General features: G+C 45.3%; 3 protein-coding genes across 10 annotated transcripts in view; all 3 read left to right on the top strand.

Moving 5' to 3' along the window:
- Positions 1 to 134: 134 nt before the first annotated feature.
- On the top strand, positions 135 to 3,034 carry Idh (isocitrate dehydrogenase [NADP] cytoplasmic). The gene is made up of 2 exons (XM_018034988.2): positions 135 to 1,353; positions 1,556 to 3,034. Exons 1-2 carry the CDS (start codon positions 1,162 to 1,164, stop codon positions 2,762 to 2,764), a joined length of 1,401 nt encoding a protein of 466 aa, XP_017890477.1. The 5' UTR covers positions 135 to 1,161; the 3' UTR covers positions 2,765 to 3,034.
- Positions 3,035 to 4,162: 1,128 nt separating this feature from the next.
- LOC108631279 (zinc finger protein 91) lies at positions 4,163 to 13,684 on the top strand. 8 transcript variants are annotated; one of them, XM_018035110.2, is made up of 11 exons: positions 4,164 to 5,080; positions 6,536 to 7,135; positions 7,417 to 7,647; positions 7,723 to 7,923; positions 8,010 to 8,417; positions 8,499 to 8,972; positions 9,426 to 9,713; positions 10,230 to 10,655; positions 10,731 to 10,867; positions 10,938 to 11,053; positions 11,125 to 13,684. In XM_018035110.2, exons 2-11 carry the CDS (start codon positions 6,764 to 6,766, stop codon positions 13,089 to 13,091), a joined length of 4,620 nt encoding a protein of 1,539 aa, XP_017890599.1. In that variant the 5' UTR covers positions 4,164 to 5,080; positions 6,536 to 6,763; the 3' UTR covers positions 13,092 to 13,684. The 8 variants fall into 8 exon arrangements, with proteins under 8 accessions (XP_017890600.1, XP_017890599.1, XP_017890598.1 ...); XM_018035109.2 differs by having other exon boundaries at positions 5,899 to 7,135; XM_018035106.2 differs by having other exon boundaries at positions 4,164 to 5,726; positions 5,899 to 7,135.
- Positions 13,685 to 14,225: 541 nt separating this feature from the next.
- The window catches only part of LOC108631251 (vacuolar protein sorting-associated protein 13C), a 14,774-nt gene continuing 12,642 nt past the window's right edge, over positions 14,226 to 16,357 (top strand). Inside the window, exons 1-7 of the mRNA XM_018035049.2 lie at positions 14,226 to 14,366; positions 14,461 to 14,568; positions 14,629 to 14,755; positions 14,816 to 14,963; positions 15,028 to 15,239; positions 15,298 to 15,472; positions 15,585 to 16,048. Of these exons, the coding sequence (XP_017890538.1) occupies positions 14,226 to 14,366; positions 14,461 to 14,568; positions 14,629 to 14,755; positions 14,816 to 14,963; positions 15,028 to 15,239; positions 15,298 to 15,472; positions 15,585 to 16,048 (1,375 nt within the window). The remainder of the gene's footprint in view (positions 14,367 to 14,460; positions 14,569 to 14,628; positions 14,756 to 14,815; positions 14,964 to 15,027; positions 15,240 to 15,297; positions 15,473 to 15,584; positions 16,049 to 16,357) is intronic.

Below are 16,357 nucleotides of genomic sequence, written 5' to 3'. Positions count from 1 at the left end.
AGCTAATTTCAGATTATTCCTTCTATCGTTTCCGCACGGATCTGCACCTGGACTTGGTTCACATCCGGTTCTCCGAGTTACGTTGACCAGCCTGTCTACGAAGATCATGGTTTTCATAAAACTGTTCGTTTGTTTCTTCTTCAAGTAAAGTCGACCGTACTAATCAAATCGTCTATATTCGAACGATCTAAACTTAGATTTTTCAATTACTGTGTCATTGTAACAATTCAAGTGGACGATGATTCAATTCTTAAAGCGCGTTTTACATGAACCACAGAGGCGGCGACGGCGACAACGACAACGTTCACTCTAAATGTCACACGTAACAAACCAGCTGACAGTTATTTTCACATTTTTTTACGATCAGTACGGAAATTAATGCAGTTTTATGAAGTCTATTCGAGATAAAGCTAATTTATATATATTTAGAGGAGATAATATTTTTCCATGTCAGGATAGAGATAGGATATTTAATTGTTTTGAAACATATCATGCGAGCTCTACGAATATTGTGTTTACTCATCTCCTATTAATCATTCTGTTTTTGTGTGACTCTTTTCCAATATATTTCTGAAAATAGATATCTGCATAGTCGAATTGACTTCTCTACTCGAGTTTCTACCATATCTCTGAAGTGATGACATGACACAAAACACAATAATAAAATATACATTTCACTTGAACATTTTTGCAGAATGTAATTGATTGAAGTAGATTCTCATTTGAATCTTCGCACGTAAGCGTTGTTTACCTTGTCACAGTACAAACTCCACAGATTAGACGGAAATCAAAGAGATAACAGAACCCATATGACATGATAACGGACATCGTTTACTATTATAAGAGGATAGTTCATCTGCAGATGGTCCATCGGCACCATCGATCTTCAAATTAGTCGCGATTATTTCCTTCTTTGCCGTTTCCCTTATGTAATCTTAACTCGTTGGTTTACAAATTCGAGACTTATAAACCCTAATAAAATTTCACGCGTATGACTCATGAAACGTTGGAATAAATCGACGATAGATAAATCTGCGAGCAACGAAGGTCAAATTTTAATCCTATCGTTAAATTAGAGAGATCTTTTATCGAGATCTGTACGGAGCAAAGGATTACGATAGAAATTACGAAAGTTGACCTGTTTCTTCGATAAGCGCTGCCATGTTTTCACCCCACCGCTTTATGAGGAGGAAAGTGCAATTCATGAGAAGCGTAGCTCGTATCGAGCTGGGTAGTAACAACGTTGCCTCCTCGAGAATACTGTCTCCGAGACTACTCCAGTCATTCGACGACTCGTCTTGTTCTTTCATTAGGAGATTTGCTGTGTCGTCCGCGGCAATGGCGAAAATAAAGGTAAGCCAAGTGACACTGACATCTGTTATCACCGGCATACGTACGCAGTACGTATATTATTCCCTTTCGAACGTGTACGAATTTCAAATAATTCTACCGAGTGGCAATGAATTGCACTTATCGTCGTGGGAGAAATGGAACGTTACACGAATCCGTAGTAACGTTCATACTCGATATGTTATTCGTTAACGGTTTATTTTAGGCTGGAGCAGTGGTCGATATCCTGGGCGATGAGATGACAAGAGTCATCTGGGATTCCATTAAGGAGAAACTAATTTTACCGTACTTAGATATCGAGCTGCACACTTACGACTTAGGAATTGAAAATCGCGACGCTACCTCTGATCAAGTAACCGTAGATTGTGCGGAGGCTATCAAGAAGTATAATGTAGGGATAAAGTGCGCCACGATCACTCCTGACGAGAAGAGAGTAGAGGAGTTCAAGCTGAAACAAATGTGGAAGAGTCCAAACGGTACCATTAGGAACATACTGGGTGGCACGGTTTTCCGCGAAGCTATTATTTGCAAGAACATACCGAGACTGGTGACCACTTGGAACCAGCCGATCATAATCGGCAGGCACGCTTATGGCGATCAGTACAAGGCTACGGACTTCGTAGTGCCAGGACCTGGTAAACTGGAAATCTCGTGGACCGGAGATAACGGAAAAAAGATACAGCACACGGTGCATGAATTCAAGGGACCCGGCATTGCTCAGGCTCAGTTCAATACGGATGAGAGTATTCGTGACTTTGCTCACAGTTCCTTCAAATTTGCTTTGTCGAGGGATTATCCGCTGTATTTGTCCACGAAGAACACTATTCTGAAACAGTACGACGGTAGGTTCAAGAACATCTTCCAAGAAATATATGAGAAGGAGTATAAGTCGCAGTTTGAGGCCAAGAAGATTTGGTACGAACACCGACTCATCGATGACATGGTAGCGTACACGATGAAGTCCGACGGTGGTTTCGTATGGGCCTGCAAGAACTACGACGGCGACGTTCAGTCAGATTCCGTGGCACAGGGCTACGGTTCTCTGGGTCTAATGACCTCCGTTTTAATCTGTCCTGATGGACGCACGGTAGAAGCCGAAGCCGCTCACGGTACGGTCACGAGACATTATCGAATGTATCAGCAAGGGAAGGAAACGTCGACCAACCCTATTGCCTCGATATTCGCGTGGACGAGAGGCTTGCTTCACCGCGCGAAATTGGATAACAATGCAGACTTGAAACGGTTCGCGGAGACCTTGGAAAAAGTTTGCATCAGTACCATCGAATCAGGGCAGATGACGAAGGATCTCGCGATCTGTATTAAAGGCATGAACAACGTTACCAGGTCCGATTATTTAGAAACGTTCGAGTTCATGAACAAACTGGCAGAGAATCTGAAGAAGCAATTGAAGTGACTCAATTTCTCTGGCAAGATGCTGGCTAAGTATTGAGTACCTACAGAGGAAACTAATTATCGGTTGCGGGAAAGAAAGCTGCATTTAATTTAGTGTGCATTATATCGCGTAAACGAGATTCGATACGAGAAGAACGAAAACTTAATATATTACAGATATACGTTTACAACGTTTCGATTTAATATTTTATCTATTTGTATGTATACTTGTACTAATTTTTTAAAAGATTGTTAACTGTAAGGATTGTTTAATTTAATAAACAAGTATGTATTTTCTTCTGCTTCGTTTTCCTTTACAAGCGTATTTGTCTCTTTGTTTCCCAATTATCGATTACGTACTCGTAACGAACGATAAATTTTGTACGAACCATACGCATTTTTTGCACAGCTCGAAACCGTTACTTCGAGACCAATGCATTATATCTTATCGACATTATCGTAAAACCGAGCGAACTTATTTTTATTGAACAAAGAACCGAGTGTCTCGTCATCGAATCGTTCAGCCTTCAATTTTTATTCCTTATCCCAGCGAAGGAAATAAGTAATGAACAGGATCAAGTATCTAATTATTTATACAAAATGTAACTGCAACATACGACAACTGGTGATACGTTATTCGTGGCAAACAGTAATGAGTATCGCGAATCAATATTCAGTAATAGACTTTGAAATGGTTTCGTAGCTTTAGGTACTCATACGAATACAGAATGCGCTCATACACGCGTGCATACAAAGGTGCGCGATTCCGGCCTTCGCTGACACATTCATTTATTCCGTCGTTTTGCATTCGTAATGAATTTATGTAAAATTCATATTTTATCATTACAAATATTATGAAATGATGCAATTGGAGAGCATGTACGGAGCTACATCTCTGATAGAAAATAAAGATCAAGGAATATACTCATTTTTTTACCAAGTGGAACAAGAGGGTACCGGATCCATACACAGATAGGATATAATTGAAATTGAGATTTAGGTTAAATATTCTCATACACCTATCAGGGTAAACTCTTACTCTGGGTCTTTTGTCGATTTGCAAACTCGTCAATTCTAATTCGATGTTCAAAGGTGTGAACGAATAATAACGATCTAACGACAAGCGATGCGATGACGATCCTTTCCATTGAGGAATAATTCAGTACCTACAATTGAAACTGTAGATGTCCGTCCCGATTTAACGCTTGCATCCGTAGGACCGTAATAGATTGATACACGTTATCATCTGACGTGGCGCTAAAAAAGGTTGTTTATCGACAAATAAACAACAGGTAACAGTCGAATGTCTATGAAAACATTACTTCTTCTTATATTTTAATTAATCTATAAGTAAGTATGTCCCCCAATCCCCACCCCGCCCCCGGGTTTGTTATACGAGCAAACAGTACGTACTCTTTGCAACAACGAAAGGAGAAGAGATTAGGAAATTATATTAGACATTTATAATAATGAATTGTGTGGGTTTTGTCAATCCTACGAATTGCATCGGATAGAATCAACCGTGAACGATGGTTAAGGAAAACGTGGAGTGACGCAAAGCGTGAATTACTTGTGACGTTAAACAAGTATTATTATATAATCACCACGATAGATCAGCCGGCGCAGAGATTAATCGTTCGCCATGAAGAGTTATCGTTCCCATGAGCGAAAACATTTACAATATATGTACACTACAGTTGTATACTCGTGTTTTGTAAAAGCTGGTACCAGTAATGTTCTTAGCTTAACTGAGCTTAACGTTTAGTACAAATGGATATCTTCCCCGCAGGGAAGACAATTTCTCATGACGAACATGATTAAATGTGTATCGATGAGCGTGCATGAAAAGAAAGAGCTTGGTCCTTGGTCCTCGAGTATCCGTCGTCCGCTAAACTCGCATCGTCGCTCTTTCAATTCTGGAGTGGAGGAAGCGTTCTCGAACGATGAGGTAACCGTCGCCGCCGCCGCGGTCGCTGGTTCAGCGATGTCAACCATCGTCATCGGTCCATTCTCTTCTCCTGCGGCAGCCGTGGGACATCGAGGTGGCAAGGGCTGCAGGAGAAACTGAAACGAGAGGAAGTGGGGGCGGCGAGCGTGTTATGTGTGCCCGCAGAACGGAGGAGCAGAATCAGAATTGGAATTGCAGATGGCGCCTGACCTGCGCCACTTGGCCATCGCCATCGCCGCTGCTCCGTCCCGTAGTTCCGTTCGTAAAGAGGAGGAGAAACAGGAGAAGGAAGGAGGTGGCTGGTGGTTCGCTCTTCTGCTCGTAGTCTTTCTACAATTCATCCTCCGTTCCGTTCCGTCGTCGGCTAGCTGTTAGCGCTGACGGCAAGAGGTAGTATCCGAAAGATAGACCGCGATAACGAGATAAGCGACGAACCCGGGGACCGTTCGTGCCGGGCAAAGAGAAAGGAAGGAATAATAGGAGGGAGGGAACCGGAGGATCCGTCCGTCCGACGAGCGTACCCGATCTTTTTTCCTCTTTCGTCCGCGCTGAAAATCGTAAGACCTAAAGTTGCGACGGTAATCCCGGTGCACCTGATTGGCCGTACGAATCGATTGATACGGGATCGTGGATTTATCGACGTTTACTATATGGCCACGGCCTCCGGCTCGGTCGGAAGATAACCTGCCTACTTTAATTCTCCTCGAGGTTTGTTTTCTTACAGTAGATGAAACCGAGATAGCGACTCTATTTCCTCCCCGTTTTCCCTTGGCTGCGACACGCACACGCGCGCCCACGCTGCGAGTCCTCGGTAAACCGGAAATCACGGCACGCGTGTTGAAAAACCAAATCTGCTCTCTCTCTCTCTGTCTGTCTGTCTGTCTCTCTCTCTCTCTTTCTTTCTCGATCACACGCCGTTTCTGCCGGATCATTCGAACTCTACGAGGTTTCCTCCTCCGTAAGGATTAATCGCAAAGAAAGTAACTGCGACTTTCGCATCGGGATTGTGATCGAGGGAAAATGGTTAACGCATCAGGTACGCAACGAATGCACGCTCGGGCTACACGTTGACGCGTAACGCGATCGACCATCGCGTATCGCGTAGTCTAAACCGGATGTCAAGAGTAGGAAAGGCGGGATATTGAGAATAATTATACGTTCGAATACTATCGCGAGTGAGAAAATACCTGTTTCTATTTTTGTTTCAGCGTTCGCTTAAATTATGAAACGCGATAGCCGCGGAATAGAACGCGCATCCAAAAATGCGAAGACTTAGGAAGCCGCTGTTCGCGTGTACCAGAAAATGCTCGTTGAATCTGTAATATTGATTCAATTGCATGTTTTACCGTTCCCGAAAATTGTACGCGCGGAGGGAGACCGTAAAGAAGCTCGCTCGAATCGATGTCCTTCGAGTATATTAACGAGGTCGAGAGTTCTCTGGATAATTAGGCGAGATCGAGCGCGTAGGAAATTGACGATGATACTTTCGGATTTCCGCTGGTTTTATCTTACGAATCGTTGCCTCGCGAAGGGCAGGGTTCCTCAAAGGGAACGTTCAGCCTTCCTCGTCAGCAGTTTCGCTGGCAAAGAAAAAATGGCGCCGGTAGCCTCTAGATCGCGCGACCACCGAGTACGCTGCGCTCGTACTTCCGTAACGTGCTCCAACAGCAGTCTCTCCCATTGCGGCTCGATAAATTGACCTCGAGGAACCGTCCCCGTCGAGAGCCGCGCGGATCCATGCTCGAAATGAAGGCGCATTCCGACTTCGTACTCGTATTCGCCTGCGAGACCGTTTTTAAACTCGCGTGAAATGCACGCGCGACGTACAGTGGCTCTACATTCTAGTAATGCCATCATCGGGAAGGAGAAGACGAGAGGAGGAAGGCCCGATGGAAAAGTGAACGTTTGCTGGTTGCTCTCTCCTTTCTTTTTACCCCGATACGGTGTAAATCACGTTCGGTAGATCGGGGAGAGGAATAAACTAGAGGAAGATAAAGAAAAAGGGTATCTCTGGATGCGCGACAGGGACACGGGTCGAGCGTACGTGGGACAAAGCGACGAGTCTTGGCCGACATGTCAGGAAGGCTGCCCCGGTTGCGTGCACTTCGTCCGCGGCCCAAGCAGTTCAAGTCGGAGCACCGTGAAGAAGGTAACCTTAAAGAGGATCCACAGGAAGTCGCGATGAAGGGACACGAGAGCGACGCGGAGGACGTTTCATATATCGTCGAAGAAGACGGCGACGGTGACGACGACGAAGAGGAGGAAGAGGAGGAGGAGGAGGAGGAGGAGGATGCCGAAATGGAAAGTGATTTGAAACGCGAGCATGATGTGTTCGATTGTTCAGGGCCGTCGCAGAGTTACGAGTGTAAAACGTGTAAGCCTCCGAAGCCTTTGCCGAGTCTCAAGGCGTATCTCGATCATCTGAAAAAAGAGCATAAGCAAAAGGTACGTAGCGATTCAAATAAATACGAGTTGTGTGGTAATAAAAATAAATTGTACGATACTGATAAATGAAGAGAAGAAGAAGAAGAAGAAGAAGAAGAAGAAGAGTCTTTTTGTTTCTTGTAAATGACAGAACGACGTTACAGTCGTATTGAAACATATTACACTGGTTCAGAAAATGAAATTTGTAATTCGAGCGACAACCAGAATTTTATTCGATGTTACACCCTTGGGTGTTGACGATGTTTTTGAGAAGAAGAAGAGTATACAAAATTACTTTTCAGGGGAAATTTGCTCGTGACACTGGAAACCGATGCTCCATGTGCTCGTACGTTGCACTGAACTCCAGGGATCTAGAGAGTCATCAAAGAGTGCACCATTTGAAAAGGAGGTTTTTCAGATGTGCTAAATGTTCTTACGTGACCCATGTACGTGCTCGTTACACGAAGCATGTCAAGTATCACTCGATGCCAATGATCAAGTGCGATGCCTGTGATTTTCGAACACCGTACAAGGTTGGTACAGTTTCCACAGGGTTTACCATTATCTCGACGATGGAATGCTAGAAACAGACAACGTTCTCTTTACAGTGGAATTTAGATAGGCACACCAGAAATCATGGTGGAGGTGGAGCCTTCCAATGCAGTGCTTGTAATTTTACAGCCGACATCAGACAGAGTTTAACGGTACACGAAACTAATCATCACGAACCTCCTGTAGGTCAGACGAATCGAAAATCCAACGCAGCGTTCGAACGAAGACCGAGAAACAGTCCTAAACGTTACAATCAGGTTTGAAACCATTGAAACATTCCTATCTTTACGTAATGCTTGACAAACCAGGTGACGGACTAATGGTCTCTACGAAACAATGTCAGGTGGGTGCAAGCGATTTTCGTGACTCGCTGCATATATCCTCGAGCACGACGCTGTCGATTAGCTCCGGGGATCCATACGTTTCTGATCAATCTATGGAAGATAAGAGAAGCGCGTTAGCCAACGCGGAGTGTATAGCGTTGAAATGCGAAGAGAAAGGCTGCCAATTTATCACCGCGTGGGATTCGGAGATGCAGCGACATTTGGCAGAATGTCACGCTCCGATCACGCCGAGCAAGTCCAGGAAACCACTGCCAATGCTGATACCTTTAGCTCCTTCGAAAGCGAATAACGCTACCGTCGGCGGTCCTCCGACGACGTTGCTGAAAGTTCCGCGTGTCAGGGTAAGACCGGAACTCGCGCAAATCGCAAGAGACACGGAACTGGCCAAGTTATACGGGAATAAAGAAGTTAGTCGTGTTTGCTTGTATCTATGGTAAAGATTGTTCGTTTGGTTTTCGTCATATAATTCAAGCTGATTCATCCAACAGGCCGGGAACTTAAAGAAGGATGCGAGTAACGCGGCAGATTTGTTTGAAAAAAAGAACGCGTCGTTCTTTGATAAGCTTAAGGAAAAGCTTACCACGACAGCGTCAATAAATAACGGGGTGGCCGAGGTAGCTGTAAGTACCACGAACGATATGAAATGCTGGTGTACATTTAAAGCTAGTAGCATGGAAGAGCTGGCTTGTCACAAACAAACACACCACACTGCTCTCAGTGTCTCTGTGGGCACGACGCGTTGCCCGAGGTGTCGGAGACGGTGCAAAAGCTCGACTGATCTCCAAAAGCATATGACGCAGTGTCGTCGCTCGGCAGGCAACGATACGTCCATACACAATAGCTTAGAAAAATTATCAAATTGTTCAGAACTCCGTGTGACCTCGTATCGCGGCGAATACGCATTCCCAGCGCAAACGGATTGGGACGTTAATACCGGCGGGCCGAGTTCTTCTGGATCATCGGTATGGTGTTTCACAGAAATAATATAACTAACGCGTGCACAATAAACTTATCCGAACACATGCACACGAATGAATAATAATTGTAATAGTAACGAATAGTGATCGTGGGAAAATTGCAATACGAGAGTCAACAGATCTGACTATTTCTTAAGTCGATGTCAATTTGTATTTGAGATGTGTTGATTGCAAGCACCCCGTACGGCCATTAGACTAATTGTTTAAAGTACGTTTCAGTTCACTTTAAAGACTATCCACTCTTTTGTTCATTCGAGTATGCAACTATTGTTTTAATAAATTTATATATATATTTTTGTCGTACATATATGTTTTTTTTTTTTATTATTAAGAATGTGCTTTAAATGTTACTTATGGCAGTCGAGACCGTAGACCGTTGTGTTCCCGAATGATTTTGTACAGTTGATCTTGATAAAGGTGGATAAAATGTTTTGTCAGGTTGAAGGTTCCTCGACGCATCCAAGTGGCCGGCGGGTATTCAAATGCCCGCACTGTCCATTTTGGGCATCCACTGCGAGTCGTTTTCATGTTCATATTGTCGGTCATTTAAATCGGAAGCCATTCGAGTGTTCCCTGTGCGCGTATCGCTCTAACTGGCGATGGGACATCACTAAACATATTAAACTTAAAGCAGTTAAAGATCCGCTTCATACGACTGCCAGGGTACTTATGACGGATGAAACAGGACGACGGAATTATTCCAAATATAACAAATATTTATCACAGGTGAAAGCACTAATTTCACTTTTACGTGTAAACAATTTTTTTCTTAGCGAAAGACAAAAGACAGATTAGTTGGATAGATAAGTGCTTGTCGCTTTGCATAGGCGCACTGACACCTTTTCGTTTTCTTATTGCAATTTACGTATCTTAACTTGATTTCCTCTGCGACAAGTACGCGTGATGATCCTTGCGATTGATCGAACCTAGCCGAATTATCTGTTTCCTTAAATTAAAGCGCTTGGACACTTGATTGGTGTTATGATTCCAAATTACAAGCATATTCTTAGTAATTAAAACCGACACGATAATATTTAGTGTGTACCTTCGAAAGTGATCTTTTGTTTTACGTGATACTTTCATTCCTTTGCCTTGTATTACCAAGAGAAATTCTCAGTGTGCCGAATAGTTGTTTTCCGTTGACCAAAAAGTTGTTTTCCGTCGTCGTCAACGGTGTCGTCGCAGATACGCACGTGACGACGAGTGTTCTATTACACGCGAATCGTTTTATTCCTATTTCAGGTAGAGCAGCAGTGGGAGGATCAAAGTATGGAAGAACGTAGCGTGGAGGAGATCAATTCCGACGAACCGCCGACCAAATTGTTTGTTATGAACAGCAGCGATTATCTGGAAACGCCAGAGCTAACGTCCACTCCGATCTCGGCCGTATCCACCAGCGAAGGAGGCCATAATTCAATCAATATCGGGCTGAGACCGCCGCCACCTCTCAAAGCTGCCGCAAGAAGCAAAGGGCAGTCTTTGCTCAAGAACAATCTCATCTCCCCTCAAAGCGGTTTGAGCAGCTCCGCCTCTTCCTCGGTCACCGAGGACAATAAACGCACCATGTGGAAGTGTAAGCGATGTAACTTTAGACATTCCAACAGAGAGACCGTCTCGGTGCACGTCAAGTCTCACAGCGATTCGGAACAACGTCACGGAGAAGAAAAGGTGCGAGTTTGTTACGGTATCTGTTGTTGGTCGCGCGGAAGACGTAATGTCAGTAATCTTTTATGCGTTTCTCAGAATGTGTTCAGTTGCGGAGATTGTCCGTTCTCTGCGTCGGATGCAGCAGCTCTGTCGACGCACAGAGTTCATCATCGTCCGAACCTAGAAGCTATTTTCAAATGTTACTTGTGTCCGTACTACGTCAGTACGAAATCGTACGTATCACACGCTTTCTACCGCCAACACGATTCCTCCACTGGATACTTATTTATACTACTTTTCCAGGGAACTTTTGGATCACGTCAGACTACACGGGGAAGAGCTCGCCGTTGTGCATCAGCAAAGTACGGATCACAATCTCTCGGTCAAGTCGAAAGCGCGTTCCTCTTTGAGCACCAACAGTGCGTTCAAAGCATTCGAAAACGTCTCTTTTACTCGCGTCGCTTGATGTTACAATTTCGCGTTGTTTCAGGTTCTAATCGGATGAAACAGGAGAAGCCGGCCGAGCAGGTGATTCACATAACGACTCAGAACAACGTGACATCGTTCACGAACGCTTCGAAGAACTCCGGAGCCCCGCCGCCGTTGCTTCTGGATACTCGAGCACTGCCAGAAGCCCCGTTAGTATGGGTATCCCGGCCGGACGGTACGCTGACCAAGATGTTGAAATGCCGCCACTGCCCGTTCGTGTCCTCGCGGCGCGCAGAAGTTCGAGACCACGAGACCATGCACTTAGACGCGCCCAGCAACGGTCCCGTGATCGCCTGCACGGACTGCAGTTTCACTTGTACGCGACGCGAGGTGATGGTCGCGCACTCGGACATGCATTCCGGTTCCCTAGGCACGGTCCATTGTTTGGTGGACGAGACCAGACCCGACTCGCAGCAATTGAGCGACTTGTCCACGCTCCTCGGCTTGACGCATTCCCCTGTGCTAGGCGCAGAACCTGACTTACGAGATCTAAGACTCGTGCACTGTTGCAGCAAATGTCCGGCGCGATTCCTCTGCGAGAAAGAATTGAGGATTCACTTGAGATACCACTCGACGGAGCTGGCTTATTCATGCCAGTGGTGTTCGTACGCGGCTAGGCAACCGGCTCACCTTCTGGCCCATCAGAAGGCACATTCCACGGAGTATCAGGAACGTACAAAGTACTTGCTGTCCCTGTATGGTCACTCGCAGCGGTATCCGCCACCAACGACCGCCTGCGTCGAGGCGAACGAGCAGGAGTCGAGCAACTCGGCTCCCACCGTCGCGTGGATCGTGGTCGAGATCACGGAGACCGTGAACAACAGTTTCGACAACGCGAGCGACGCTAATCAACGGACCGGGAATCAGGTGTTCACCTGCGCTAAGTGTCCGGCGCGTTACTTCAAGTTGGACGCTCTCGAGTATCACATGACGCTGCATGGATCGAACAACAGATTCAAGTGCACCGAGTGCGACTACTCGTCAAAGACTGCGCAAAACCTCGTGAAGCATCAGGTGGTTCACCGTCGTCAGAACGAAACGACCGAAATGGTGAATCTGTCGCCACCGCCCGATCCACAGTTCGGACTGTTTATGCGCGGCAATCCTAACTTCGTCTATCCCGGTTACTTTCGAAATGGTCGCCTGAAGGAGAAGCGGTACAAGTGTCACAAGTGTCCGTCCGCTTTCGAAAAACGGGAACAGTACAGGGTACATTTGACTCTACACGGCGCGAAACAGAGATACCGTTGCGACACGTGCGACTACTCCGTCAAGTATTACGCGAATTACATACAGCATCTGAAGAAGCACCAGGCGAACGCCGAGGCGCAGGCTTCGCGTAGACAGTTCGAGGACGACACCATCAACGTCGATAGCCACGTTCAGGGTTCCTTCTCGCGATCGAGCAAGACTTTGAAACTGTCCAGCAATTCGACGGCTAACGCGTCTGCAAACGGTACGTCGGTGTCGAATTTCGCCGCGGCGCAGACTTCGAATCAGGACAGGCAGTCCATGATACTGCTGCAGAAGAAGGGGATGCTCTCGCCCTCGAACGAAGAGCCGGAGACGTTGCGCTGTCAGAGCTGCCCGTTCTCCACGTGCGACAAGGACGCGATGGACGCTCACAAACGTCGCCACGGTATCGAGCGGATGACACCGTCTTGTCCACACTGCGATTACATACCACGAAAGGACGAGAACGTCGGCGAACATATCAGGCTACACTTTACGAGACTTTACAAACCGGAATCCTATCTTATCATAGAACTGCTCGCGTTAACGATGAAGAAGATCAATACTAACGGGAAGGAGGAGAAACAAAAAGCTGCCGAGTTACTTTTCAAAGAGTACGGGGACGGACGATTCTTCCCGTTCGCCGATATCAACTCGTTTGGAAATCAGCCTGGCGGCAAGGAGAAAGTCCTGGTCGATCCGAACACAGGTGAAACGAAACACCTGATCGTTTAAGAGACATTCTTCGCATAAATGTACATTTCTCTGTATATAGGAGCAAACGCATAACGCATTTCTTCTTTCAGTTGTTCGTAAGATCACTCTAGCGGATCCCGCAGTCGAACGAAACGCATTGTCACGTTCGAAATTCGATTAGAGCACATCTACATTAGCGAACTCTCATTTGTTTCATAGTTATCGCTACGGATAAATCGCAATCACTATAGTCATAATCATTAATGATTAGAGGACAGATTTCCTTGATGCGCGCCGTATGTAGAGTACCAAGAATGATGATGATTATTATTATTATTATTATATGAATTTCGTTAACTATTTGTTCACGTTTAAGAATGCGCCCATACGAGGATACGTGCACGATTGAATTCTGATGTAAATAATGAAATGACTCTTGTAACAATACACGGATCTGCTATGGCCATAGATTTATGTTCACGTACTTGGCAACACCGAAGAAAACTTTTAAAGACGATGTTAAAGACGGTGTAAACTTTGTTAAGTTTCAGGCTCGACTATTCTTGCATTGTACTCTCAGCAGTTTGTACCGGGGTGCTTTATTAAATACAACGAGGAACGCAATCATTAAACGAGTCTTATTTCTTTGCGTTCTCCAGGTTCTCCAATTCAAAGAAACTCCTTCCCTTCGGTTTCCCTGGAAGGAATGTCGGAGCTCTCCTCTCTCGAGCATCCTAACTCGAATGTGAATTCCTGTAAGAAGAAGTACCTGCGACGGTCATCCGAGTCCGAGAGATGTCCGTCTCCGTCTCTCTCGAACCGGCCGCCGTCTCATAATTGATTCAGACTCCAGTCGGGGTAGGGTAGAGCCGAATGGTCCAGAGGTATTGAAGAAAATGTAAATTTCTCAATCGTAAAGAAGGAGGAGCAGACAGCAGCTCGATAAGAGCGGAGCCAGCTATGCGTGAAACGGCCGGTGGTGGGCACCGGTACGGAATCCCGCGACGAGAGGAAAACGGGATCAATAAAATGTTGGTGGCTGCCTCGCGCATGACGGGATTTATTTTACGAAATTCTCTTAAGGTTATGAGGAGAATCCATGCCAAATAGGAAACACCGAATGCCCGAGGTAAACATCACCACCCAGCGATAATACCATTTGTATGCGGAACGATGTTCGAGGGTGCCATAGCAGCGTTCTTAAATCGGCTGTTGGGCAACTATGTCGAGGATTTGGACACCGAACAATTTAACGTCGGTATCTTTTCCGGGGACACCTGTCTCACCGATCTCAAGCTGAAACCCGAGGCTCTGGTAAGCGAACTTTCCCTTCGCACAGTCCACCCTTTCCGTGTCCGAACGGACCGCGTAAGAGAATCTAACGTTGCGGCTCGGCACGATTTTCCAGTATCAACTGGGTCTGCCTATCAGAGTAGAAGTTGGTCTGATCGGGAAGATCGTTCTGAAGATACCATGGTCCGGGCTGTTCTCTCAACCGATCATCCTATGCATAGAGGTAAAAAATTGTCATATCCGATTAAATGAAAACACTGTTCGATTTAACTTCTTTTTCAAGGATATTTATATAGTGGCTGTACCCGCTGCCGATGGTCCGTACGACGCGGAGATACAAAAGAAGCTGAGGAGGGCGGAGAAGAGGAAGATACTGGAGGATCTGAAGAAGGACGAAGCGTCAAAGATAGGTAGTCGATCATCGGTGTGATGTTACAGTCTTTGGATCTCTTACTTGTAATACATTTTAGAACTATTCGACAACCTGCTGGCGTCGGTGACAAAGAACTTCCAAATCACTATAAATAATGTACATATTAGATACGAGCAAAAACTGAACGAATCTCTATGCGCTTGTGGCGTCTGTATGCAAAGTATATCGGTGATGACTACGAACAGGTAACTTCCCCGACTTCCCTTCTTTTCTCAGTCGATCTTTTACCATTTCGACTCTCGTTTCTAGTAAATGGAAACCGGGTGTCTGTGCCGGTAATTTGAGCACAATTTATCAATTAATAAGGGCAGAATCCTTGAGCATATACATGGATCATGACAGCGAATCCGCGTTCACGAGCAACAGGTGTGATTGGGACATGGCTGCGTTCTTCGAATGGAAAAATGTGATGCATCAATCGTTGCAGACGTTCGGCATGAGGAACAAGGAGTTCCAGTTTCGTAAGTGTACGGCTGAGTCTCTTCAGCAACCGGAGATATTAAGGATCTTGCGTTGCAGTATTAAAACCGTTCACCGCCAAGATAAAACTGATCATACACAAGGGGAACGAGTCGCAAACGTCTCGCATGCTGGTCGATATCGTTCTCCACGACGTGGCCATGCAAGTCTCCGAGATGCAGTACCTGACCTTTTGCTATCTCTACGACTCGCTGTCCCTCGCGACCGTGAACAAGTACGTGCAGCATCGCTATGCTTCTCCGAATTTATTCATTACTACTAGACCGCAGATGTTTAATTAAAATTCGAATTTCCTGCAAATGCATTTTCCAAATAAATCTTTTCAGACCGTATGTGAAGTATCGGCCGGATGGGACCGCGAAGGAAAATCCGACTGGCTGGTGGAAGTACGCTTACGATTCTGTGTTAAATTACAATGTAAGACCGTACAATTGGCCGAGGATCCTCGAGCACAGGAAGAGTTACAGAAAGTACAAGGAGGCGTGTCTGCAGAGTTTGTTGCGACCGAACGACACAGAACTGAAGTTGGACATGCAAAAATACGAGGACTGTTTGTCTATTTTAAACATAGTAATAGCGAGAGAACATGCCAGGCAGGAATTGAAGAACAGAACTATCGAGGAGAAACGTCAGAAGAATAACATGTCCAAACAAAACGCTGTGGAAGATGCAGGTTCGACAGACGATGAAGCAGAAAGTAATGAAAAGCAAGAGACTAAGAAATTGATGCATCAGATCAGTAATGAAACAGGATGGAAGATAAAATTGGAAAAATTGCCGCAACCGATCGGTACGATTCTTAGAAGCATGACACATAAAGAGTTTCATTTATATTTTTTACATCGCATCTGGTCGTCCAATAAGACAGTTTAAGGAAAAGTTCGTCAAAAAACCTTAGAAAAACGCATTTCCTATAATTAAAAAGAAATCAGACGTCGGAAGAATAATGCTAATAATAAATAGCTACGTGCTAAAAAGTATAGGAGGATATATCCAATTAATTGTTGACGCTGGCGAAAAGCTTTTTATACGGAAGTCGTAGGTACTGATATCCTCTACAAAGAAAGTTTCTATGCATTTTTCTTCTAACTCCAGTATT

Source organism: Ceratina calcarata, unplaced genomic scaffold, assembly GCF_001652005.2.
Source record: "Ceratina calcarata isolate Rehan_Ccalc_2016 unplaced genomic scaffold, ASM165200v1 scaffold86.2, whole genome shotgun sequence".
Taxonomy (NCBI): Eukaryota; Metazoa; Arthropoda; class Insecta; order Hymenoptera; family Apidae; genus Ceratina; species Ceratina calcarata.
This window is presented reverse-complemented; position numbering and strand designations above follow the sequence as displayed.